We start from the raw sequence: 25,171 nt of genomic DNA, 5'->3' as shown, positions 1-25,171 counted from the left end.
GCTTCATGCATATTTATAAGTCATATGAAATATCTGTCATACAAAATTATAAATGAGCTTTTATCACTATCACTATAACAAAAGTGAAAATACTGGAAAGATTTCTATGCAACACATTATCTGGCACCTGGGATTTGTTGGACTACGTAATAGCATAAAGCAAATAGAAAACTATTCTACTCTGATCTTAGTTTAAGCAACAGATTTTATTAAAGATGCAATAATAATCTGGAGTATAATATTTCAGTGATCAACTGTAAAAGCCATTAGGCTTACCTGGGCTGCCACTGATACAGGGTGGAGTGGGTGGGCAGAACACATGCTGGGGAGGCGGGAAAGGAAGGAACTCACCCATGCGCACATTCCTGGGGTGCCGGCCCACTGAGGGGGGCAGTGCATTGTGAACGGTGGCACTTATAAGGTGCTGTGGGCTCTGCCCTGGCCTCTTCTTGCATGTGACGCCAGGGATGTAGCTATCCATCCTCCCCTATGGTAGATTTGTTAAGCTTGGTTTTGTCAGTTAGCCAGTTTGTTTATATGCTATTTTAAGCAGTTGTTAAAGTTTTGCTTCTGCTACAATTGTCACAGCTTATGGAGAGGCAGGGGAAGGAGCACGTTTTGAAGATAATTTTGCCTTGTGAGGCAAATTCCAGTGGGTAGGGAGTCACCCTAAGAGGCATTGGACCTGTGAGAAAAATGCCAACCCAGCTGGGAAGGCAGGAGCTCGCAGGGTCAGGGTGGCCTGGGATTGGCCTCAAGGAGGTCTGCGCCCCTTCGAGGATCCCAGGTGGGTCACCTTTTCCTGATCAGGAAAACCAGCAGCAAAGAGGCCTGTGTTCCTGCTTGAGACAGGGGAAAGGCTCCCGATAGCCACTGGAAGGTAGGGTTTATATTTATAGTCAGCTGACTACCATTTGCTCCTATCCCCTGCCATGCCAACACTGTTTTAAAAGTTGTTACAATAAAGCTTGCTCTTTAATTTGCCAACATAATAAGGAGTATACGTCATATGTGAGCCATACTGCCTACCCGCAAGTCAATTCCTAATTTCTAAATCTCAAAAATGCAGCTTTGAATTGTCTCTTGGCCAGAATATATTATAGTTCCTGTTGAAGTACATTAAATACATATAAGGGATTACTAGAACTTCTCTCCCTATGAAAATCATGAAGGGAGGAAGTTTTATTTGTTAAAAGAAAAACACAATATTTAAAAAATAAATCAGGTTTGTAGTTCATCTACCCTTGCTCAATGTTCATTGCAACTTCTGGAAACTTTACAGAAGGCTTTGCCTCTAAGGGAGGTCACTGAGGATCTGAGAAATCTGCCTACATGCTAGTCTGGCCAGCTACAGCTAGGAAAACATCATGTTGCTAAATCCATTTTCCTTCCTCTCCTCTTTAAAACTATGGACACCTTAACTCTGTGATAATCTTCAAAAATGGAAAAGTGAACATGTAGTTTAATCATGCATATGCATTAGTTATGGTAAAATATCCATTAGAGAAGGAAGGAGGAAAAGACTGGGAAGAGATGTCGGCATGAACAGCCAGAAATAAAGATGATCTCCTCTTGCCCAAACATTATCAATATCGACTACAGTGAAATTGGAACAGAGAAACAAAGCATTTCTAGCTATCATGTTTTTAAATGGAGCAACAGCTTGAGAAAATGTTTAAACATAGATTCAGGGGCAGAGCCATTTTGATCTAAAGCAGCATAACAACGTTTGTGTCCAGAGGCACCTTTAAGACCCACAGCTTTTTATTCAAGGCACAAGCTTTCACGTGCATGCACAGTTCATCAGATATAGTCATACAATGAAGTTTAGTGACTATATCTGAATAAGTGTGCATATACACGAAAGCTTATACCTTGAATAAAACTTTGTAGGTCTTAAAGTTGCCACTGGACTCAAACTTTGTTTTAATTTTAAACAGTTTAAGGATTTAACTTTGAGATGCAACCTGGGGAGAGAAGGGAATCTTTTCACAAACTTGGAATTTTGTGACTTTATTTCTATTTAGATTAGACTACAAGCTGTCTACCCTGGAAACTCCCCCAAATCTGTATAAACTGATTTACCACTGTATTCATTTTAAATAATAACCAAAATTGGTTTATTTTCGTGCCTAACCAATGGACCAGAACCAATGGGATGAAATTAATTCAAAGGAAATTCCATCTAAACATTTGGAAGAAGTTCCTGACAGTTAGAGTAGTTTCTCAGTGGAACAGGCTTTTTCTGGTGGGTTCTCCATCTTTGGAAATATTTAAACAGAGGCTAGATGGAGAGGCTGATTCTGATGGAGAGGCTGATTCTGTGAAGGTTCAAGGGGGTGGCAGGTTACAGTGGATGAGTGATAGGGTTGTGAGTGTCCTGCATAGTGCAGGGGGTTGGATTAGATCAGTGGTTCCCAACCTTTTTCAGGCCAGGGACCGGGGGAGGGGGAGAGGGAGGCCCAGGAACCGGGGGAAAGAGGGAGAGCAGCGCTAGCTCCGCAGCACTCACCAGCAGGTGCAAGCGTGCAGGCGCGGAGCTGCCACACCTGCATGTTTGAGCCTGCCGGCAAGCACCGCTCTCCCTCTCCCCCCCCCCAGTCCCCGGGCCTCCCTCTCCCCTAGGCTTGAGCGATTCGTCCACTGAAGCGGCTGATCGCTACTGGCACAGAGAGCACCACGCCGTGGGGAGAGGGAGGCACGCTCAGTGGTGCACTGGTGCCAGCGCCTCCCCCCCCCACCGCGACCCGGTACCGAGGGCTCCACGGCCCGGTATCAGGCTGTGGCCCGGGGGTTGGGGAACACTGGACTAGATTACCCAGGAGGAACCTTCCAACTCTAATATTCAATGATTCTATGACCACCAAGTAATAATTTCTGAATGACTGACTGAGATTATATGAAAACTAGTACAGTGTTATAGCCTGGGAAATTTCAATTCTTAGTTTATAATGTACTACAGCTTTTCAATTATTTCTTTTAGAATATTTATCATCTTTCTTTCAGCCCTCTCAGATTCCTAAGTAGGCTAACAAAAAGATTTTTAAAATTAAAAATCCCCCAAAAGTAAAACAATACAATTCAACAGGTGAAAAAAAACTACAATATCAATCAGCACGTATCAATTTCGCCACTGAAAAGTGATGTTGTGAGCATGAAGTTCAAAGATGTTCTTGTTATTATGGGCAAATACAGTTGCAACACAGATGCCCTTTAGAGGCAAACAGATTGTTGCTCAGGTTGCACTATGATCTCCTTTTGGTAAAAATTATTCTTGTGCACACTGATTTATAATACAAGCTATTTATTTCAATGGAACTAAAATTCTTGAAAAAGATGTACACACTGGCATTTAAAATTACTGTAATGCATTCTGTTTGGGGCTGCCCTTAAAAACAGTTTGAATTGCCTCAGCTAGAAAACAGTTACCCATTCCTTAATGTGTAAGGAATACAGAAAACATATCCTATGTGTTCTGGTTCATAAATGGTTACCAAAAGCAGCAATTCAACTTACAGAATTGTCTTGCTGCTAGATAGCACGAGGAAGAGTAAAGTTCTCTCAAGGATGACAGTCATCTTTTGGAATTCTTTTCAACTGTATGAGCATCCAATTATTCAGCCCATTCAGCCCATTTTTATAGATTTTTTTCTGAATTTTAATCATTCTAAATGACTAGATTAATTTTCTGTTCCATTATAATTTTTAATTTTGTCTAAATTGCATCTTAAACTATTAACACTTCAGTATTCAGTAAGAGTAATTCTAGTATATCCTGATATTGCTCTTCTTTATGCGAAAGTAAAAGTTATATCATAATGAAATCTTTATAGTCAGCCTTAAAAAACTTAAGCAATAGGCTATTTTAAAAATTACCTGAATTCTTATATAATTTTCAGTTCAGATGTCTGGATTTTATGTACCCCAGAGATTATTAATGCGGGGAAATGGCCAAATGTTGGACCTGCAGGGTATAAAATGTCAGGAAATAAGCACCTTTGTGAATCCATTACATTAATCTTGTTATTCTTAAATTGACACTTGTGCAGCCAGTTTAAAAATCGTATTGACAGAACTATATGAGCAAGAGATTGCTACAGCATATTTCTGACCCCATCAATACTGCTCTTTATATTGTTGTAATTAAATAAAAACCCTTCACATTAAAGAAAACATCTGTTATTTTGGATTCAAAACAACAAAGATTTGTCAGAAAAAGATATGTTTGCATGTGGTAAGTTATCTAAAAGTATTAAAAAGTGAATGCTTCCCATTATTCAAGATTAAATTTAAGCTAAGGGATAAAGGCACAGCAAGGAGGCAAAGGGCGGGCGGGGGGGGGCTGATTTGTTCTTGTTTTTTCAAAGGAAACACAAAATTGTGAAGACCAGCTAAATTTACTTGGGGACAGAAATTAAGATAATTTCCGTTTATTGAAATGCGTTTTTTGCACTGAGAACTCTTGTAGGCCATAATCTGTTTTTTCTGCAACAAGAAGCTGACAAAAAAGGTATTGAGCCTTTTCAATTTGTCCCATTTTATTTTAAACTGTACCAATGCATATGAACATAAAAAATGGGAGTTTGTGATAATAATTACTACATGAAAGAGAATAACGTAACAAATGGATTAAAATAAATCTTCTGTATATGGAATAGCCATGCTGGGTCAGAGTTGAAAACAGTTATGCTGACTGGCAAGAAACAGCCACCTGAGATCCCTCAACTGGATACTCCATAGAATGATTCTGGGGTTTTCTGTGCTTGGTCATGGTCCCTTCAAAGTATACCATTGGGGAGGATCCATACTTTCAGCAAGCTTTACAGATTTACAGCCTTTGTCCAAAGTTATAAAAACTTCATGCACCCAGCAACCAAACCTGGTTCAGTTAAAATGCAGCTGAGCTGACAAACCCTTAAACACTTTCAAATTATACTGATCATTTGAGAAAAGTCCTAGAGCTTGTATAGGGAAACCTATTGGGCGGGGCAATATACTGCTTCAGTACACACTTTGACCCATAGTTTGGTCAATTACAAATCTTATTACCATAATTCAAAGAAAAAGAAAGAGGGGAGCAGAACCAAGAAGGTTCTACAAAATCTCAGCAAGATCTTATCTTCTAGTAAGCCTCTTCAAAGACAAAGGACCTACTTAAATCATTTTTGTTCTAGGGACTGAGCTTCAACTGCAGACAGGATGGATTTCTCTCTCAATTTACACTGGAAAGTTTTCCTAAGTCTAAAAGTTTGCAAAAAACATCTTTAAACGCCGCCCGCGGCGTGGCGCGGACTAAATAATGCAGTAAGGGCTCTGTGGGAGGAGTTAGGGCGGGACCCGTCTGGGATAAAAACTCGGAGGGGTCCAATCAGGAGCCGCAAAGCGGCTCCTGAATGGGCCCCTCCGACTGCCACTCGAGGGCCAAGTGGCCAATTGGGAGGCGCGCATAGCGCGCCTCCCTATTGGCCACTTGGCCCACCCAGGACTGGCCACCCAGATGCTCCTTTCCCGCCGCCGGAGCATCTCCCTTCCCTCCGCAAAGCCTCACTGCCAAACTACCAGGGACAAACTACCAGACTACGACAGACCGGGGTACCTCCACAAGCCTCCCCCCCTAAAGCCGGCCTCGAGACGACGCACTTCCCACTCGCCACGCCACAACTGACAAAACCCGCCTGCCGGGAACCCTCAGCCCGTGCCGTCACCAACCCCTAAACCTCGCTCCACCCCCACGGTAAGCCTGCCCGACGCCCACGACTCCCCAGCCAACACACTCCCACCATCAAACACCCGTGTCTCCACTCCGGACACCTTCACCCAGCTGGCCACACGCCTCGCCGACACCCCCCCCACTTTGGCCGCCCCCCCAACGCACTCACCCCTCTTCTCCATCGCCCGTTTCCAACGCGCCCGTCCGCCGCCCGAGCGACCCGCACGCAAGAAGCCTCTGCATTGCACTGAAACACGCATGTGCGGAGGCCCACGCGCGCGTGCTTCCTGCCTACCAAGCCCTGCCTCCTGCTCCGCCCCGCTGACCACACTGTACGCCTCCTCCTCTCCGTCAACCTCCACCACCGCCGGAGCCAGCGATGGTCACCGCTCGACCCACCCACAGGGCTGGAAGAATGCTCCTGAGAGCCACGTGTGCGGGGTGGGCCGCGGCGCCTTCTCCCAGCTTCCGGGGTGGCCTCTCCCCGCCGAGCCGCTAGGCCCCAGCGCCGCGACGCGCCTGCCCTGCTGCCGCCGCGCTCCAGAACATCGCTGCCTGATATCCACCGTCCCCACTGGTCCCGGCCGCGCAGGAGCCACGCACCGAGACAAAAGGTAGGCCATCTTTCACTCACCCCCGGCCGCGTGGAAGCCTTCCCGACCATCCAGTGGCCAGCAGGATAAAAGCTGCTGCGGACCCACAGATGGCGCACCATGCCTCGCTGCCCACGCTGGAGCCTTTGGGGGTTGGGAGGGGGGGTCCCCCTATGCCATCTAGCGCCCATTTCATTTGAATGTGAAATGGGCTTTAGATCTAGTAGTTATATATAAAACATCTTGCACTAACATCCAGTACAATTGAGTGAATTTCTCAACATAATCATTAAGGTAGATTAGTATTGAAAGATGTATGAGGTGAGTCAAATATCATTTCTAGGTGTACTTTTTCAGCAATCACACACATACTAACTTACCTGCACATGCTATATACCTATTTGGAGCCATTCAGTTGTAGAGACAGACATGAACCTAAACATTCCAGTTCAGTTTGGGTCCACAAGCCAAATCTTGAACCAAACTGATTTGGAATTTCCATGAACCAAATTGGCCAATATGGATCTCCCTTTTCTACAGCCAGGAGAAAGGCAAGATTGCCACAAAGGGTTAAGTGGCTAACAGCAATTTAACTCATCTGTTTTGTGAAGGGAGTGTGACTCTGATTCTCCTGGACCTCTCAGTAGCTTTCAGTATCCTCCTGGACAGACTAAGCTGGAACTGGTAGTCACCATTCTATGGTGGTCCCAGTCCTACCAGGTGTATAGGTTTTAAAAAGTAGCTGGAATTGCTTCTCACTCTCACAAAACTGAGACACTGCTGCCAATGACATGCCTGCCGTCTACCAACTCCTGCGCCTCCGAGGATGGCAATCTGCCTTTTGCCCCAACCTCGCCACCCATCGGGCCCTCCAGGACTTTTATTTGCAGTGAGGGCCACTGTATTCATTCAGCCCCCCTGCCACTACCGAGGGTGGGGGAGAAATTCCCTCCCTACCACAGACACTGAGCACCACTGCCTCAGCCCTGCCCACCTGCCTCCACAGCTCCTGGGGCCAGGGACTGCTACCACCTTCCTGCACTGCATAGACACAGCTCCCAGGCCACTTCTGCACCATCACTGCCCCCCCCCCACATCATTGCCCACCTGCCTCCTCACATGGCAAGGGAGCAGCGCTGGCAGGATGTGTGCTCTTGCCTCCCATCCCAACATGGCCACACTTCACCAGTAGGGGAGCCTGCCACCACTACCTGCCCTCCCATGACAAGGTTGCCCATTAGTGGTCACTACTACCTTCCCACCCCACATCCTAAGCACTCATGGAGCAGCATGTGCCACGCCAATGCCTGGTTTTGAGGTGGCCTGAAAGCTGTCAGCTGCCTGTTCCCTGCCTGCCCTCCCCACAGGTGCCAGGCGAGTCTCTGGGGGAAGGTCATGCTGATCAATGCTGCAAAATGAGGAATGGAAGCCACCTTCTAGTCCACTTTTAAAGTAGGATTTATAGCTAGTCTTGAATAAAACATTTGTGGTCTTAAAGGTGCCACTATACTCAAACTTTGTTCTTTTTGGTTGCATTTTGGTTTATTATTCATCTCATAGTTTATTTAAGGTAAATGTCACCGACACTTTTGTGAACACTATTGTAAACTGAGTACATTTTAAATAGAAGGTCAGGGTACAAATCTTATAAATAAAAGAACTCTCATCATATCTACTGACAGATAGAGAATTTGTATTGTTTTTGTTACAATAGCTGAACAGGCAAATACCTGTGTTTTTTTAAGTCAAATTGTTTTAAGTCAAATTTAAGTTGTTCCATGACAGTGTAAGAAACCATAAATCAAAACTCTGAAAATTGTAAGTATAAAAGTTAACCCCAATGTCCATTTTTATTATGGAATTCAAGTCTCAACACCAACATGGTACAATTAAGCTGATAAGCACAAAGAATCTATAATATACAAGAGACAGAATCTGCTTCATGCCCATTTTGGTCACATTATACTACACCTACTGCAACCAGAAACTGTAAATGCCAAAAGGTGTAGGTTGAAAGGCCCAAGAGAAACTTTATAAATACACTTTTTGACACAAGAATACCTGCAGGGTGCCCATCCTCCATGGAAGTGTCATTTCTTACCTTACACATTACATAAAATTACTTCATTGTTCCTCTACAGTATTTCTATTATGCTAAAGAAAGCTACCTCTGTGTTTCAGAAAATGCTCTAGTAACTTTTGTGTGGTATTTCTCTTCAGTAAGCAAGCACACTGTGTAAGCTTTGAACATATCCACATTATAAAAATAAACCAACCATATAGTGCATTGTTTATGTATGGTTATGGAAACAATAAGGAAGAATTCATGAAATACGTTTCTATTGCCTGCCATGGCCTGCTTTATAAAATACTGCAATATGAGTATGAAGACAAACCACATTCAAATGACAGTGTTCACTAAAAACACTGGTCCTTAATTAATGCTGCATATTTTAAGGTGAAATTAGGCAGATGTAGTTGTATAAATAATGAAATAAGCAGATGATGGCAACATAAATATATTCATAACGGACCATGATTATAATCCAGTTACTCATCCAACTTCAGACTGTTATATCCTTCTTACTGTGTTAACAGGAATAAAGTAGGTACAATGAGACAGAAAAATGAGACAGAAAAATATTCAGAAACTCTCACTTTGTTTTCCTATGAATATCTTTCAGAGTTAATTCCAGAACAAGAAAATGCTTTCCCTACATCATATGAACAAGTATGAGCTACTTTTTACTAAGGGTAGACAAACAGGTTAAATGAAATACTAATTCGGTTAACAACAGAAACAATACTGTTTGGTCTGGCAATGGTAAATTCTAAAAGCAGATTATGCAGAAACTCAGCTAGAAAAGTAAATGGTGAGAGCAGTGCAGAAGATTATGACCACGAGCAAAGGAGTTTCTGAAACCTGCAGTATATTGTACCTAGGTCCACAAATGCATTTGATAAGTTCATTTTATAGTCTGCCAAAGCCTCCGCTTTCTCCAGAGCCTAAAGAAGACCAAATTCATCCTGATCTCATGCAGAACTTTGGAGAACCTGTGAAAGTAACTAAATGACTCATTCCTTTTCAAGACAGACTTAAAACAAGGAAAGACCAAACACCTTCAAGGCTTCAGAGGACAGAGGACACTTTGGAAAGTTCCAAAAGCAGCAAGGGATCTTGTTGTTTCTAAACCCTAGGTCAGTGTATCAGTTATGAGCCCTTACCACATTAACCTTGTAGTAGGGGGTTTCCCCCCTATTAGTAATGAAACTCCTTTGATCTTCAGCATGTTATTATTATACCTCTTCCAGGAAGCTATTACAAGTCTTCCGGGAAGAAGAAATGTTTCGCCAATGTTGGCGAAATCCTAAGGACATCTGAACTCTTATGAATCCTTGGTAACTCACAAAATCTCTGTTCACCCACATCACAATGGGAATTGTACTTCAGAAGCATATTTCAGTAAGAGAGATACTTTACAATTAAAAAGAGAGAGTTATTTATACATTCCCTAAAAGCAGACAGACATATTAAATGCCCAGTGCCGCTCACTGATGTTGATTGAGTATGGTGCTAAAACTAAATCTTCAATCCATTATGAGAAAAAACAAACAATATGTTTTTAATAACTGTAAAATATTAGATAATGGTTCTTGATAACTAAATAATGTGCTGTGTTAATATGTTCATGCTCTAGTAACTAAGTAAATTAACTGAGCCAGCAACACATTTTATGTTCAAGTAACCATGTTTTCCATCACTAAGAAAACCTCAGAGTTTATGTATATTCATCACAAGACAAGGGAATACACCTATTAAACCAAGATACCAATACATAATCTTTAAATTGTACTGATTTTTTAAATTTGATGTGCATTTCTTTCTTTCTTTCTTATTATCTTAACACAGCCCGCGGCGCAGCGGGCGCAGCGGACTAAATAAAGCCGTAAGGGCTTAGGGGGAGGAGTTAGGGCGGGCTCTGTCCGGGATGAGGAAGGATGCCCCGACCATCGGCAGGGCCAATCGGCAGGTGCAAAGCACCTGCCGATTGGCCTTGCCGATTCCCGCCCTGGTGAAAAGGGAGCAACTGCTCCCTTTGCTCCCTTGCTGGCGGCCTGATGCGGTGAGAGGCACTTCGCGCCTCTCGCTGTATCAGGCCGCCAGCCGGGGAGCCCCCAGCAGCCGTGCTGCGCGCGACTGCCAGAGGCTCCCTTGCCTAGCGCCCACTGTATTTTGATTACAGCGGGCTTGATTACTAGTACTAAATAATCCTCTTCCTACCCCCTCCACCCCCAACACTAGCCATTTGGAGAGTGGGTGACATGACCATATATGGTCATATCACCAAATAAATGTTTAACAGATTCTTAAAATATATAAAAACTTAATAATTAATTCCTACCAATCCTAGAAACCCTTCATGAAACTCTGGTTGAGAAAGCCTGATCTATATCCAAATTAGGAAAAACATTATACGTGATCTTCAGTGACTATGTCTAAAATGGAACACTAAGAAGTTGTATGTAGAATAACATAGGAGAATGTGATTTTGAACCCAAATCATTTCAGGACACTAAGCCCACATTTTAAGGATACTGGGAATTACGCTTAAAGCTTAAATTTATGACCTTGCAAGTAGTAGTTGCTTTTTAAGTCTACAAAGATAAGTAAAACCTTTTACATTCCTTATTACATTAACTTTCTTCATTTGTACAGTAATTATTTCTTACCTTGATCAAAGGGTCTAACTGGGCTCCATGTACGAAAATAATCATCCTGTAGCAGAAAAAAAAGTATAGGTTTAGTATGTGGAAAAAGGTATAAATATATGTAGGGAATAAACAGAAATACTGAAGGAATATACAAACCTCAACTTCCTGCAAAGGGCACGCAGCAAGAAAGAACACAAACAAGAAAAAAGATTTAATTATCATATGGATAAACTAATTGCAGGGAATATAAAGATTTTTCCTAATACAGATGTTACAGCAAAAAAGAGTCAGTCTACAAACAAGATGAAAATTATCTTTCGAGGCACTTCTACCCAGGCAAAATGACTAAAAGCTTACTACACTTGTTATGTCATCATACTGAGGGCCTCTACTGACATTTTCAATAAGTACTAGAGAAGACATTCCCAATCAGCTGAAAACCATCTGTGTGGTAAGTAGTTCTAAATGTTAGGGCAGGAGATCATCCTAAACAGTGAAGCAGCATTAGTCCTGTTCAATGTGATGCAGTACAGCTCTTCAACAATCAGCTTCAACAGAGTCATCCTATATGAACTTAGCTTATGATTATATCTATAAGCAAGCTGAAAAATTAATTTCCTTTATTTGTAAAACTTAAAACAAAGCATTATAATGCATAATTTGAAACATCCATTAGGTTGAATTTGCAGAATGCTTTTAATTAATTCTCTTACGGTGCTGTTGCAAGATATTCCCCAAGAATGAAACCATTGGGAAACCCACACACATTTCCCAATGTTTGTTTTACTTTTAAAATAGAAGCAATGGGAAAAATTTAATATGACTGTTCACTTTCCAGATACTAATAACTAATTTAAGAATATAATCAGTAGCATCATATATAACTTTATATAAATTGTAATGTTTGATATATTTATGAAATTTAAAGTATCAGTTTTATTCAAGAAATAGTTACACAAATACAGAGCAACAGACTATACTCTGACAGTCCAGTGGTTTCAGTGAGCTTACAAACAAATAGCCGTAAAATACTTAAGCATTATTTGGTTTAGGTCCATTAAGAAGAAAGAAAATATAAAATATCAGAAACTATCAATAACCCAAACTTTTAAGTCTTTTATTATCCAACCCCTTTACTGTGCAGCCAGCATGACACAGAAACAATATGCCATTTGTCATATCTGTCTACTAGATGAAATAGTGCACACTTTGATCATCAATCCATATCATGTCATTAAAAAATAACGAATCAATTTTTCCCACCAATCAGGATCAGTTTCTGAAAGGTCAGTAATTTCAGATTCTGATCTTTAAAATGTTTACATACATAAGAGTATGATGAATACAATGTGTGGATCTATGTGATAAATGCGGCCTTAATTGCTTTTTATGAGAGTCAAAAAGACTAGCAAAACTGGTGGCAGAAACCCTAAATCACTGGACACACAATATGAATCACTTGAAAACAAAGACAGCCTTTAGTATAAAATTCTTCTTCTCACACTTTCTCACAGAAGGCACTTTCTGCATATTACTTCCCGCATCTCAGCTACATCAATTATTGAAGGTCTTCTAATCTTCAAAAACAGCTTATATAGGAACTTGTAAGTCCAAAAGAAATGAACAAAGCTCACTTCCAAGAATTCAAATCCATTGGTTAGCAAAATGTTATTACACAGTGTAAAAAGTTGTCTTCTTTAAGGGTGACAGGTTGGTCAAACTAAACTACAAAGTGCAGGAATGTGACTCTTCACAACCCCTGGCTAATGTGCTACAACCTTAACTAACCCTTAACTAACCCATCAGACAGAACCCAAGAGACTAAGTCTCCAATCCTCCCAAGTCTAAACAAGAAGAGAACCCTGCAAGATGAGGTCCAAAGAAAACACAAATACTCTGATAGTTATAGCCAACAATGAATAATGTACTAGATTCGGATGTATTTATTTATTTATTTATTTATTTGATTTCTATGCCGCCTTCCGTATGGTTCAGGGTGGTTTGCATACAACATTACGGGGGAATACATGGAATGAATTAACATATAACATAGTCAAATACAACAACAATAATCTTGCACTGGTTCTAAAGAACATAATTTCAGTGATCTTAAACAACAGTATGACAGGAACATGAACTCTGATAAATAAATATGGTTCTATCCCAGACTCCTGGTTGAACTCCATTTTGATCCCTATCTTCAAAGAAGGTGATCCCGATAATTTAGAAAATTATAGACCTATTAATTTACTGTCCATAGTGGGGAAAACTATATGCTAAACATCTGCTTAAAAAACTGCAAGATTGGATGAATGTTTCTAATTTACCGGGTAGGGAACAAATAGGATTTACGCCTCAATATTCCACCCTGGATCACTGTTCAATTTTGGCCTTCCTTGCTGAAAAATACTCCTTGCAGGGGCGGGGGAAATTATATATAGCTTTTATTGATTTGCGTCAGGCCTTTGACTCAGTCAAGCATCCCTTATTATGGGAGAAATTAAAGAAGTTGGGAATAGAACACCGTCACCTTTTTTTACTTCAAAAATTAAATTCTTCTAATTTTTGCCAAATTAGATTAGATGGCTTGGGTACTTTATCCCATAAAATTCCTGTATCAAAAGGTGTAAAGCGGGGTTGTGTACTAGCCCCAAGCCTGTTCAATTTGTTCCTTGCTGATCTACCTCCATATCTGGCCACAGTGGATGGACATCCTCCCAAATTAAAATCAGCTGAGGTTCCTATATTATTATATGCTGATGATGATGATGCAATGGTTCTCACAGTCACAAAAATTGGTCTTAAACGTGCTTTACGTACATTCATCTCCTGTGATTTGAATTCCTTAGTTATCAATTTTTATATGACCAAAATTTTAATATTTTCCAAATCTTGGAAGCATGCCACTTGGAGAGTTGCAGGGGAAAAGATTGAACAGGTTAAGTCCTTCAGACATCTGGGGCTTCTTTTTCATTATAACCTAAAATGGTCTACCCACCGTAATACTAGTCTTTTCTTGGCCAAGAATAAATCACAGGCCATTTGTCGCTTCCACTTCCAGAAGGGCAACCAATACGTGCCTGTGGCTCTTCGGGTTTTTCAAGCCTCCGTGATCCCTCGACTGCTCTTTGGGATTCCTGAATGGATCCAGTCTCTGAATAAAGAAGCTGACTATACGTCTGCGACCTTTTACCACAGAATTTTAGGCTTACCGAATTCGGTAACCTATTTGACTCTATATGCCAAGCTGGGTCTACACACTATCGAATCACGTGCTTGGATTTTATCCATCAAATACAGGCTCCATCATTTCTTTAGCCCTCCGCCAAATAATCTCCTTGCACTTCTTCCATCTGACCATTATACTTCGAAATGGTCTCAGGCCATTGCCTCTAAAATTAAATCCATAGGCATTGACCTTGATTCTTTAGCTAACTCTGGAGAGGATCATATTTTTCAAACTATCCAAAGAAGAATCCAGGATATTGATCTCCAGATGATTTATGCTGGTGCAGGGGGACCGTGCTCCCCACGAGCTTTTGGTCTATCCTATACCCCAAACACTATGGCACACTATTTTTCCAACCTTATAATACCTTCAAACCGCAGAACATTTATGTTAGCCAGACTAAACGTATTTCCTTCTGCAGTGGTTGAAGGCAGGTATAGGAGAATCTCCGCAATAAAAGAATTTGCAGGTATTGCCATACAGAACCAGGCTCAGTTTGCCATATCATTCTGCAATGTGAGTTGTATAACAACAAATGTTCTCCCCACTTCTACCCTTCCCTAATGTCTCAGATGGCAGGGGGACTCTTGAATTGCTGCTTATCGATAATTGCTCGGAAGCCACTGAATGGGCAGCAAAGTTTTTATCTAAAGTAATGTCCCATAGGGTAAAGAAGTTTTTCATCTTTTTGTATTTGCCGCTCCCTTGCATTTGTAACTTTCCTCACAGTTTTTTAGACTTTTATTACAGAACCGATTTGTATATTGTTTTATATTGTGAATGCCATTAAAGGTTTTGTATTTTATTGTTGTACATAGTCAAATGAGGTACCCTGCTACTCACCTCCCTCCAGTCTGATGAAACACCATTGACAACAACTCTTTGAGTGCGGTTCTCTAACCAATTCCCTATCCACCTAACTATCTGAAAATCCAGATTGCAGTACTTCAACTTATCCATCAGAACATCATGAGGAACCTTATCAAAAGCTTTACTAAAATCCAAGCAAATGACATCAACCGAATTTCCACGATCCAGCAAACATGTTACCTGTTTCCACGAGCCAGCAAACCTGTTCCCTTCCCATCCTGCCAAGTTCTTTATTAAAAATTAAAGGTCCTCTGTGAACTCTAATACCTGTTTTTTTTTCTCTTTAAAAAACATTCTATCAAGGCATTGCACTGCTGTTTGTTTGTTTTTAACAGAGAAACCTCCATTTACTGCTGATCAGCTGTAGAATCCCAGACCTTCTTCACACTGGTGAACAGTGGCATGATGACTCGTAATGCTCCACGGAATTATCAGTATTCCACACAAAAATCTTGTGATTCAGGTGCTGCACTGAATGTCCTTCCTGTTTTCTGTGTGTTTCGGGAATGCTGCTACAGGTGGTTTTCTCCCCATCCCCTGGGAGGGAATTCATGGTAACCTAGTGCATGCTCAAAACAGTCGCACTGGCTTCCTCCACTGACCCTGCATCAAATAATGACATGTGAGATCTGACCAATGCTGTGTCTCCACCCCCTCCCCTGCCTTCCATGCTGCATTTTTTAAAAATAAACTGAATGAATGCGCTACAATGATTTTTGTACAATGTTAATCGGCAATCTCCTGTCTCCCACCTGCCTTGATACTGTGGCAAATCTCCTCCCACAACCACCTCCTTTTCCCTTCCTAGTTATACTCAATTCCCAAGCAAAGCACCTGTTTTGTTTTAACTAAAGTGCATTGCAACAGAGCTCCCCTTCTCCTCTGAACTCTCTCTTCTAGCAAGAAGAAGCCTTTGGGCTTCTAATCTAAGGGAAAAGGAGAAATAATAAGAACTGAATTATTTTTTAAACCCCCAGAAGCCAGCTTTTGCAGGAGGAAGGAACCCCCTTGCAAAAGAGTTCCTGTTCAGGTCTGCAAATCCTTCCCAGTCCCTTATGGAGCAGGCAGGTGGCTCCTACTGGAGAGGGGAGATTAGAATTCCTGATCAGGTCTGCAAGGGTTTGGGAAATTCTTCCCTGTCCCTAACAGAGTGGCAACTAGCTCCCTGGGCTCTTGAGGGGAGAAAAGTAGTCTTTCATGTTACAATCTGGGATCATTGTGATAACCCAGGCTTTAAATTAAAATTATACCCACTGTATAGGTGGAAGGGGGGAGGCAATTGAGGACAGAGATCGCTTGATTGAAGGGGAACACTTAAAAGAAAAGTGTAAGCAAGCACCATCCCCCCCCCCAAGCAATCTGTTAATTAGAGTTGCTCCTGAGAAAGTTTTGGAAGAGAAAGTGAGCTGCACAGAATATGGAAGAGGGGAGCATTTGGGCACCTTTCCCATGGAAAGGGGAGGAAGGAAGGGGAGAAGATTATTTTAATGTCTAGTTGGGTTTTTGCACGTGCTAATGCATCCCACTCCTTATAGATTAAAAGTGGGGGGGTCCTTTTTTATCATGTTAGTATGCAACTGCATTATTAGGTATGCTCAGCTTTTTAAAAATGGAAAAGAGGCAAGGCAAAATCAATTCTTACTATTGCTGTTCTGAGACAGCATATGCAGAAAGTGAGACACAAATTTGATGTCAGTTTACAGAGACCAATACAAAGGAAACCCGGAGAAAACAAGACAACTGCAGAAATGGGCCCATAGACTGCTTAGCTCAATTAAGATGTTAGTCTGAGGATCAGGTGCTTCTGAATTCTTACCTAGCTGAGTGTTATCTTTTTTTCCTCATTTTTAAAGCTAACTTTCCCCCCTCTGTTATTAAAACGTTACAGTCATTTTTAAAACATAAGCTTTTCAAAAGCAAAAAATGTAAAATTGTAATGGTCAATTCAATGAAGGGAAAATTTTAACACCCTTCTTCCTGACTGTAACAATCTTTCCCTTCTTTTTTTTGCTGCACTTATGCCCCATCAATCTCCCCTCCCATTCTCTGTCAAGCCACCCCTTATATTTCTTCCTCTTCCCTTATCTAACTACCCCTCTTTCTTCCCCTTCCCCTCAATCTAATGAAAAGACAGACAAGGAAGGAAGGGCAAAATACAGATGGGATTGGTTAACTGATAAGGGGAGGGGAAGTTTATCAGAAAGGGGAGGAATATTGGGAGAAGGGGAACAGTGAGAAAGAGAGGGACAATTGTTAGAGAAGGGGGAAGAAAGGAATCAGGAGAGAAGGGATGCACCCTACCCTCAAATTTCTTGCAGATTGCTGCTTGTTCTTCATATCCAATATCTATTGTTTTAAGAAAATTGAGTGTATCTTGCTTTTCCATTAAGGAAAAATGTCTGCAAGTACAGTATCTGCAGCTACTCATCCTCCTGAAAAGCTGCTTCTGAGGGATCTTGCAGACTTGGGAAGTAAGTAAAATGTGAAGCCAGAGCCTAAAGTAAGAAGGAGGAAAGGCAGAAATCCTTTCCTTGCATGACTGACCCACAACATATCCACTGCATTCAATCCTTGTTTTATTCTTGCAGTGGGCAAGTTTACTTGACTCATTCTATCAAAAGCCAGGTTAAAAACTAGAATGCAAAACAAGATCCATTAAGAGGAAATGCTAACTTTTCATGTTTCCCACTTATTTTCTATCTTATCTTTTCTTAAACAAGGCAACTCTGCAAAGATATCTTTTACATCTATAACTTTTAAATCTAGGATTCCATTTTTTTCCTGTGAGAAAAAACCTGTAAGCTTAGATTTTAAAACTTCTAGATTGTCAAGAGTATTGTTGCAAAGTTACTTTCCTAATTCACATAAATACATACTCCTGCAATTCTTTCTGTGGCCCTTTGGTACTATTCTTTTCACATTACCTTGAAGCATAACAAATTAGCTACATGCTACACAAATTTGACTTGCTGCCCTAGTTTGCTAGCCTTTTAATTTCCCACAAAACATGCTTTAACTCCCTCTCCGACAAGCAACACGAACTAAGCAAGCTCCAATAGTTCTGGTATCTGAGAATCTTCTGAACAATTCATCCAAATAATCTTGTGATATTTTTACAAAGTTCATTAATAAATGAGCAAACCTTGTGCTTGTACTAAAAATGTTAAGATGTACTACATTCAAGAAAGTCTTCTATTAAAGATTAACATATTATAAAGCAGTTATAGTTTTGACCCATATTCCTTTCCAAAGTTGCCACTGTGGAACATAAACATTTGAACTACAATTTTCAGACTCCCTTTAAAAATGCATATATTCAACAACTGAGAAAATAAATATTTCATACCTATGGCTTGAAGGTCAGAACATTAGTAAAGAGGAACATGTTTGGGAAAAGCTATTCACTAAGGTATAAGTTATCACCTAGATAATATATACTCCATAAAGACACAATTGGACTATCTCATTCTATTTTCTCTCTGACAGCCATGGCAAACTCATTAACTAATTTTGGTTATAGCATGCCCTAGAAACATTAATCTACAGTCAATCTACAGTCAACCAGTGATATAAACAAGGAGAAAAACGTGTAATAAATAGCATTTGAGCCAATTACTCCCTTCTGTTCCTTTTCCTCTGTCAAAATAGTCTAAGGGCCAAGCTAAATGAATTGAACATTTGAATGCTGCCACCATTTCAGAGTGTGTTTAATTTCCTATATGCTTGTATTTTGAGTGATTTTAAAATGTGGAGAAGTTCGCAGCAATAACTGTGGAGCTCCTACCCCCTTCCCCAATTTATCTAACCTCTTCTGCACCAGGAATTTAGCCTGGCCCTTGTCTGGTCACCGGGCTAATTTCTGCTTCTGGATGACATCAGCCTGGCATGACTCAGCCCCTCAGTTGGTACACAACTAGAGAACATGGATTTATCCTGGTGTGGAAAAGGTTCAGGTTACCTCAATTAAGCAAACAATTCTTCTCCTCTGTATTGTACCTGTTTAGGGCAGCCCTTTTCAACCTTTTGACCATGAAGGAACCCCTGAAATAATTTTTCAGGCTTCAGAAGTGATGTCAGCTGGCCACGCCTCCCTGCCATACACCCCAGGAGTGACATGTCACTGGAAATGAACAGGCACACTCAAGGAAGACTGAGGAAGGGAGAGACAGGAAGTGGTTTAAGGCAGTAGGCATGCAGGCATTACCCCCCCCCCCCCAGGTACAGAAACCATGAGATAACTCACTCACATTTGGGAGAGGGGAGGGGGGGCAATGGAGATCTCCTGTGGACCCCCAGAGGTCCATGGACCCCTGGTTGGGAATCCCTGGTTTAGAATTATACTAATTCCCCATCAGGGCTGACACTAGCATACAAATCTCTTGTTCTGCAATTGGCAAGAGACTAGCATAGTTATGTGTTCAGTCCTCATCACCTCTATTGTGATAGTGAGTTTCTCCATAGTTATATTTCATATACTGCTAATTCTTCAGTTCAGGCCATTCCTCATTGCCTACTGGAATGAATCAAACTCTCATTTGCCTCTATGCTTCTATTTTCCTGGGCTCCCTTTAAAACTAAGAAGCACAGAGATTATATTTGGGATACTAAAAATCTATTTGGAAAAACCTTATTCAGAAATATTTAATCCCACAAGTCTGCATAGCATATAATATAGTAGGATTCATTTAATCATTTCGGAAATCTATATGCTGCATCTCCTGCTTGAAGTTATTAACAAAGTAAAAACATAATAATTAAAAATAATAATATAAAAACCAGAATGAATCTTCTTGGGTAAGAAACAAGATGGGGCATATAACAGCATCAAATTATTCCACAAAGTTATGAAAACAAATATTTTGCTATTGATTATTAAAAACATAAAATCAACCTAGTGGATTACAGACCATAAAACAGTTTTTTAAAAAGCTCTTTATTATTTGTTAAAGAATTTAATCCATTTTACCACTAGTAAAGAGTCCTTAAAATTGAATAAATGCCAGTGCATCAGTTCCAATGTTTTTTCTTTCATTCCATGAACACTAAAATATGCCATGATTTGGAGGCAGTTAAAGAAGCACTTTAAGAGGAGTCAATCTATCATGGAAGTAGTAATAAACTTTGTTTCTTCTCTTTCCAGGGTAAAACAACTAAAGAAGAAATAATTTTGAGTGCCGTATTACTGATTGTGAGGTTCTATAGGCATAACATTATGCTCACACTAAAGCTGTACTGATATGGTTCCAAAATTTAAAGACCAATGCAAACTACTAAATATTACATAGATGCAAGAAATTGTCTAACATATTGGCTAATTTAGGAAGCCCGCTATTATTTCTAGTTATTTTAATTATAGATATTATAGATTTAATTATAATCATAGTTTGAATCCCCACTCTGCCATGGAAGCTCACTGGGTAACCTTGGGCCATTCACACTTTCTCAACCTACTTCACATGGTTTAGTAAAGTAAATCAGAGAAGGGGAGAATATTGTAAGCTGCTGTGGACATCCACTAGGGAGAAAGTAAACTAACTATACTACAAGTTAGTTTGTATACCAAGTAAACTAACTATACTACAGAACAGCTTACATAATTTGTATGTTAGCCCTTTAATACTGCATGTTTTTAGCAGTGACTGTTGCCAAAACAACAAATCCATTTCAAACAGTACTATTGGTTGACACCAGATAATAATGAGCTAGTCACTCTTCTTTCTTCCTAACCTACCTTACTAAGTTGTAATGAATCATAGAATCATAGAATAGGGTAGGGGATTCTCTGTTTTGTACTGAGTTCTTAGTATGTGGGAAAGAATTAAAACTTACCTAACCCTCTTGAATTTATGTTAAAACAGACAATGAAAGGTGTGTGAAGCTGCTCAGTGCCCAAGACCTCCTGGTATGACCATCCTCTTCCTTATCTAGGAGCTCAGCAGAGGATTCTGGGGAAGAGAAGCAGAATTCACCTGAGGAATTGCTGAGCTCAGACCTGAAATGATGAGGTGGCTAAGTAAACAGGGCTCAGTGAAAGGCACAGCATGAGCTCAGGCAAGTGCCAAACCTGCCAACCACCACTATATGTGTCAGTTCAAGCTGCAGAAAGCTGGCGTTTATTGAGGGAGCTGGAAGGGAGGGAAGGAGGGAGTCACTTGTGCCAATACTTGCAGGTGTGGTCAATGGGAATGCTCCACAATAGGGAAAATTAGTGAGTGGACAAGCACGAGAGAGAGAGATAAGGACTCTGGGCAGGCCTCATCCAGATTGAAGTGATGGGAAGGGAGGAGTACCAGAGCCAGGACAATAAAGGAAATGGAGGGAGATGTTCAAAGCCCATTAGAGGGTAGAGCAACCATCTTTAAAACTAATTGCTTCTCAAACTGCTCAAGAGGAAGGTTTCTGGAGGGTTTGCAGGTGAAAGAACCAGCCAGCCAGGGGCAAGGAAGAGTTTCTTTAGCTCCAAAACCCACCCTGAGGCTGAGGAAGATGCCCCAGTGGAAGATGAAATCACAGTAGAAGGCAGGAGACTAGGTCAGGGGCATGACAAACGAAGGTTTGATTTTTCATCTTTTGATGGTCACTGGCAACGTTATGCATGATTTTTTAGCCATAAATGCTCCAAAGGAGTGAGGAGAAAAGAAAAGGATAATATATTGAATATGGATACAACTAACAAAATTAGTCCAAGAAAACTCTCTTACGCTGACTGATTCAAATAATTGGGCCTGTTTTTAAAAATCCTGATAAGCAAGACATTGAAAGCTTTTGCATGTGTCCAGGAAGAAATCAGACAAGATGTACTGCTAATCACAGGTGATAGATTGCAAAAGTAGAAAATAAGGCAGAATCCAACTTTGTTGGAAGATTTGGGCTAGGGGCATGAAATTAAATAGAAGAGTAATACAAACAAAGAGACCTGGACATCATTGGATGGCAAATAAAGAAATCAGGCAGATTACATAACTGGAAGCAGAAGATGGAGAAAAAGTTGAAGGCAGAAAGAAAAGACAACTTAACATAAAATAGATTGAATCAATAAAGTCTTCAGTTTGCAAGACTTGAGCAAGGCTGTTAATGACAGGCCATTAATCAATTTTGGAGGTCATTAATTCAGAGGACCATGATTTTAAGTGACTTAATAGCACTTCACGTACACACAATTGTTTTCTTAAGAACTAAAAGTCCATTGAGCATCCAATCAAATGCCTCTGAGTACAGATGCTACACTGTGTTAGCAAAGATGTGAGACTTTTAAGACTGGTGTTCCTCAGAGGAAGTATTCCCCCCAATTACAACCTGGTATTCCTTGGAGGAAGTGTTGAGCCTGCTCAGTTTCTGAGATCTGGCAGGATTGGTCGACATTCAGTTTTTCCTGTGGCACCTGATTTCACCCCTATTAATGGCTTTAAAAAAAAGAAATCTGCATTGTATTTTTTGGAAGAAATAGGCAAGAACTTCCACTCTTCATGACAAACTGAAACTATTACATTCAATTCAGTAATTCTGAAGCAATCATTTGTATCTCTCAAAGTCATTATCACATGTTAAATGAGAAGCAAACAATAGGTCCTAATTAATGATTATAAAAGTAAAAAGATGGGTTTTTTTGATGCAGGATTATGAAAGCAGAGAAGCTGCTGGCAGAGCCATTTAAAATGCTGCATTAGTAGCAATTCTCACAAGTATCTACTAATCATCTTTGCTGTACTGGCACTATTTTTTTTTTTGCACAGCCTGTCAAACATTAAGTACTTTAATCTGCTTCTGTCATAAAACTCTGCAAGCACACACAGACAAAATATTTTAAGAACTCACTAGGGCAAAAGGAAGACAGATTTTTATTGATTTTTGTCTTTCATATTATAGAACTACTTCATTCATATGTACTCAGCAGTAAGAACAAAAGCTCAGCAGTTCTGACACATCACAGGGCAGGGCAAAGAGAGAACAAGGGTCAAAAAACAACCATTCCAATATGTTCAAAACTTCACGATTTACACTGGGGTCACTACCTTAAAAGAATCTGTATTAAATTGGGGCTGGGGGAGACAACCAATATTGCATCACATTAAGGATAATTAAAATAATTGCATTAACACAATTATAAAAGAGACAGGTATGACAGGATTTGGAGAAAAGTGTAGGGAGGTACATGGAAGTAGTAAAGGCAGACGTTTACTCCCTACGCATTTTCTGCCTTTATGGAAACATAACCTGGAAGGTTTCTGGTACTATCAAGTGGAGTAACTAGTCCTTGGACTTCTGGCACAGCTGCACACTGAATCCTCTTTGGAGTTCTTAATTCTCAGAGTTAATGCCTGGAGCTCCTAATAGCATATAGCTTAGGATAGTCAGCCCATGGTGCCAAAGAATAGGAAGACTAATGTGACATGATTTCCATATATAAACCCAAAAGTGAAACCATGAAACTCTAGGATTTTACCAGATCTCTATGGTAAAACCCATGGTGATATGGAAGATTCCTCAAGGATTGAACAGGCAACTCCCACAGTTTTTGTACTCTTTAATAAGCACTGGAAGTAAAAGACAGGAGGAAACAGGATCATGCAATATTAGAACATACTTTCCAGTCAAAACCCAGGAATGTCATTGCAGTGCTTTAGAAATTTCCCTGATCTGTATAGTAGTCCTACTGGGACTTCCTTTGTAAGATCTACACATAAATATTCTGTGTTATTGTACTATTAAACCAAGTAACTAGAATTATGATTTAAAAAACTCACTATAAGAACTTTTTAAAGTAAAATATGCCTAGACTTCCTAAAACTAACTCCCCAAAGCTCTATTGTTGGAAATGTGAATGTAGTTGCATAAGCAAATATAGGTAGCATTATTTTTACATATTTAAATTGACAGTTTACAAACTTGAGTTGGGCTCAAGCAAAACCTACTGAAACTCACCCCCTCCAAAACGGAGGTCCTGTGGTTTGGTAGGAAAGGGACAGATAAGGAAGCAAGTTTACCCACTCTGGACTGAATGCAACTGAAAAGCTTACATTCAGCCAAGAATCTGGGGGTGATTCTGGATGCCTGCTTGTGCATGGAGGCTCAGGTCACCGAGCAGCCCAGCTGGTGTTCTTAAATCTGCAACAGGCACTGCTACTAGCACGCTGTTTCAGGAGCACGTTGCTACAATGATCGATGCAACAGCCATCTCCAGACTAGATTTCTGTAATTCACTCTACTCTGGCCTTCCTTTCTCCTTGACACTGAAACTGCAACTGGTGCAAAATGTAGCTGCTAAGGTTCTCACTGGAACACCTTGGAGAGCCCATATCCAGCCTGTGCTGGGGCAGCTGCACTGGTTGCCAGCTGAATACTGGATCAAGTTCAAGGTTTTAGTTTTGACCTTCAAAGCCATTTGAAGTCTGAGCCCAATGTATTTAAGGAATAAAGTATGGCCCCCACAGAGCTTTGCCCCACCTTCTATGCCCCCCCACAGAGCTTTGCATTCTGCAGGTACAAACAGGTTGGAGATCCCTGGCCCTCATGAGGTCCACCTGGCCTCAACCAGGACCAGGGCCTTTTTGAACCTGACCCCTGCCTGGTATAAAGAGCTCCTGGAAGAGCTGAGGGCCATGATGGAACTAATCCAGTTCTGCAGGGCCTATAAGATGGAGCTGTTCTATCAGGCATTTGGTTGAGGCTAGGCTGAGGAAGATCTAGCCCTTTCTCTCATGCACTCTGGTGCTCAGTTGTTGTTACATCAACCTTGGACACATTCTGCAGATAATTGGCAGCTTGGTAGGGAAGCGGGGTTGGAGAGTGGGAAGGGGGGTTTAACAGAATGTTTTATTGAACAGATGTTGTATTTTAATTAATGTTGTTAGACATTGCGAGCTAGCTGGCTAAAAGCAGCTGCCCAAAATTCAAATTAATAAAATAAATAAATAAAATTAAGGACTAATGCAATTTTTGGTTTCATAAAATGAATAGACAAAATCTCATAGGAAGTTTGAGATTCCTAAAAATATATGAGTTCTGAGAAGAAACAATTTTCAGCAGAAGTTCAGCCCCCCTTCCCACACCAACCTG

General features: G+C 40.7%; 1 protein-coding gene across 3 annotated transcripts in view; it reads right to left on the bottom strand.

Moving 5' to 3' along the window:
* The window catches only part of SPOCK3 (SPARC (osteonectin), cwcv and kazal like domains proteoglycan 3), a 154,921-nt gene that overhangs the window by 89,016 nt on the left and 40,734 nt on the right, over positions 1–25,171 (bottom strand). For all 3 annotated transcript variants that reach the window (XM_077299951.1, XM_077299953.1, XM_077299952.1), the window contains exon 3: positions 11,035–11,080. In XM_077299951.1, coding sequence (XP_077156066.1) covers positions 11,035–11,080 — 46 coding nt within the window. The remainder of the gene's footprint in view (positions 1–11,034; positions 11,081–25,171) is intronic.

This window comes from Paroedura picta, chromosome 10, assembly GCF_049243985.1.
Source record: "Paroedura picta isolate Pp20150507F chromosome 10, Ppicta_v3.0, whole genome shotgun sequence".
Classification (NCBI taxonomy): domain Eukaryota; kingdom Metazoa; phylum Chordata; class Lepidosauria; order Squamata; family Gekkonidae; genus Paroedura; species Paroedura picta.
The sequence above is the reverse complement of the archived record's forward strand: the minus strand, read 5'-3'. Positions and strand labels throughout refer to the sequence as shown.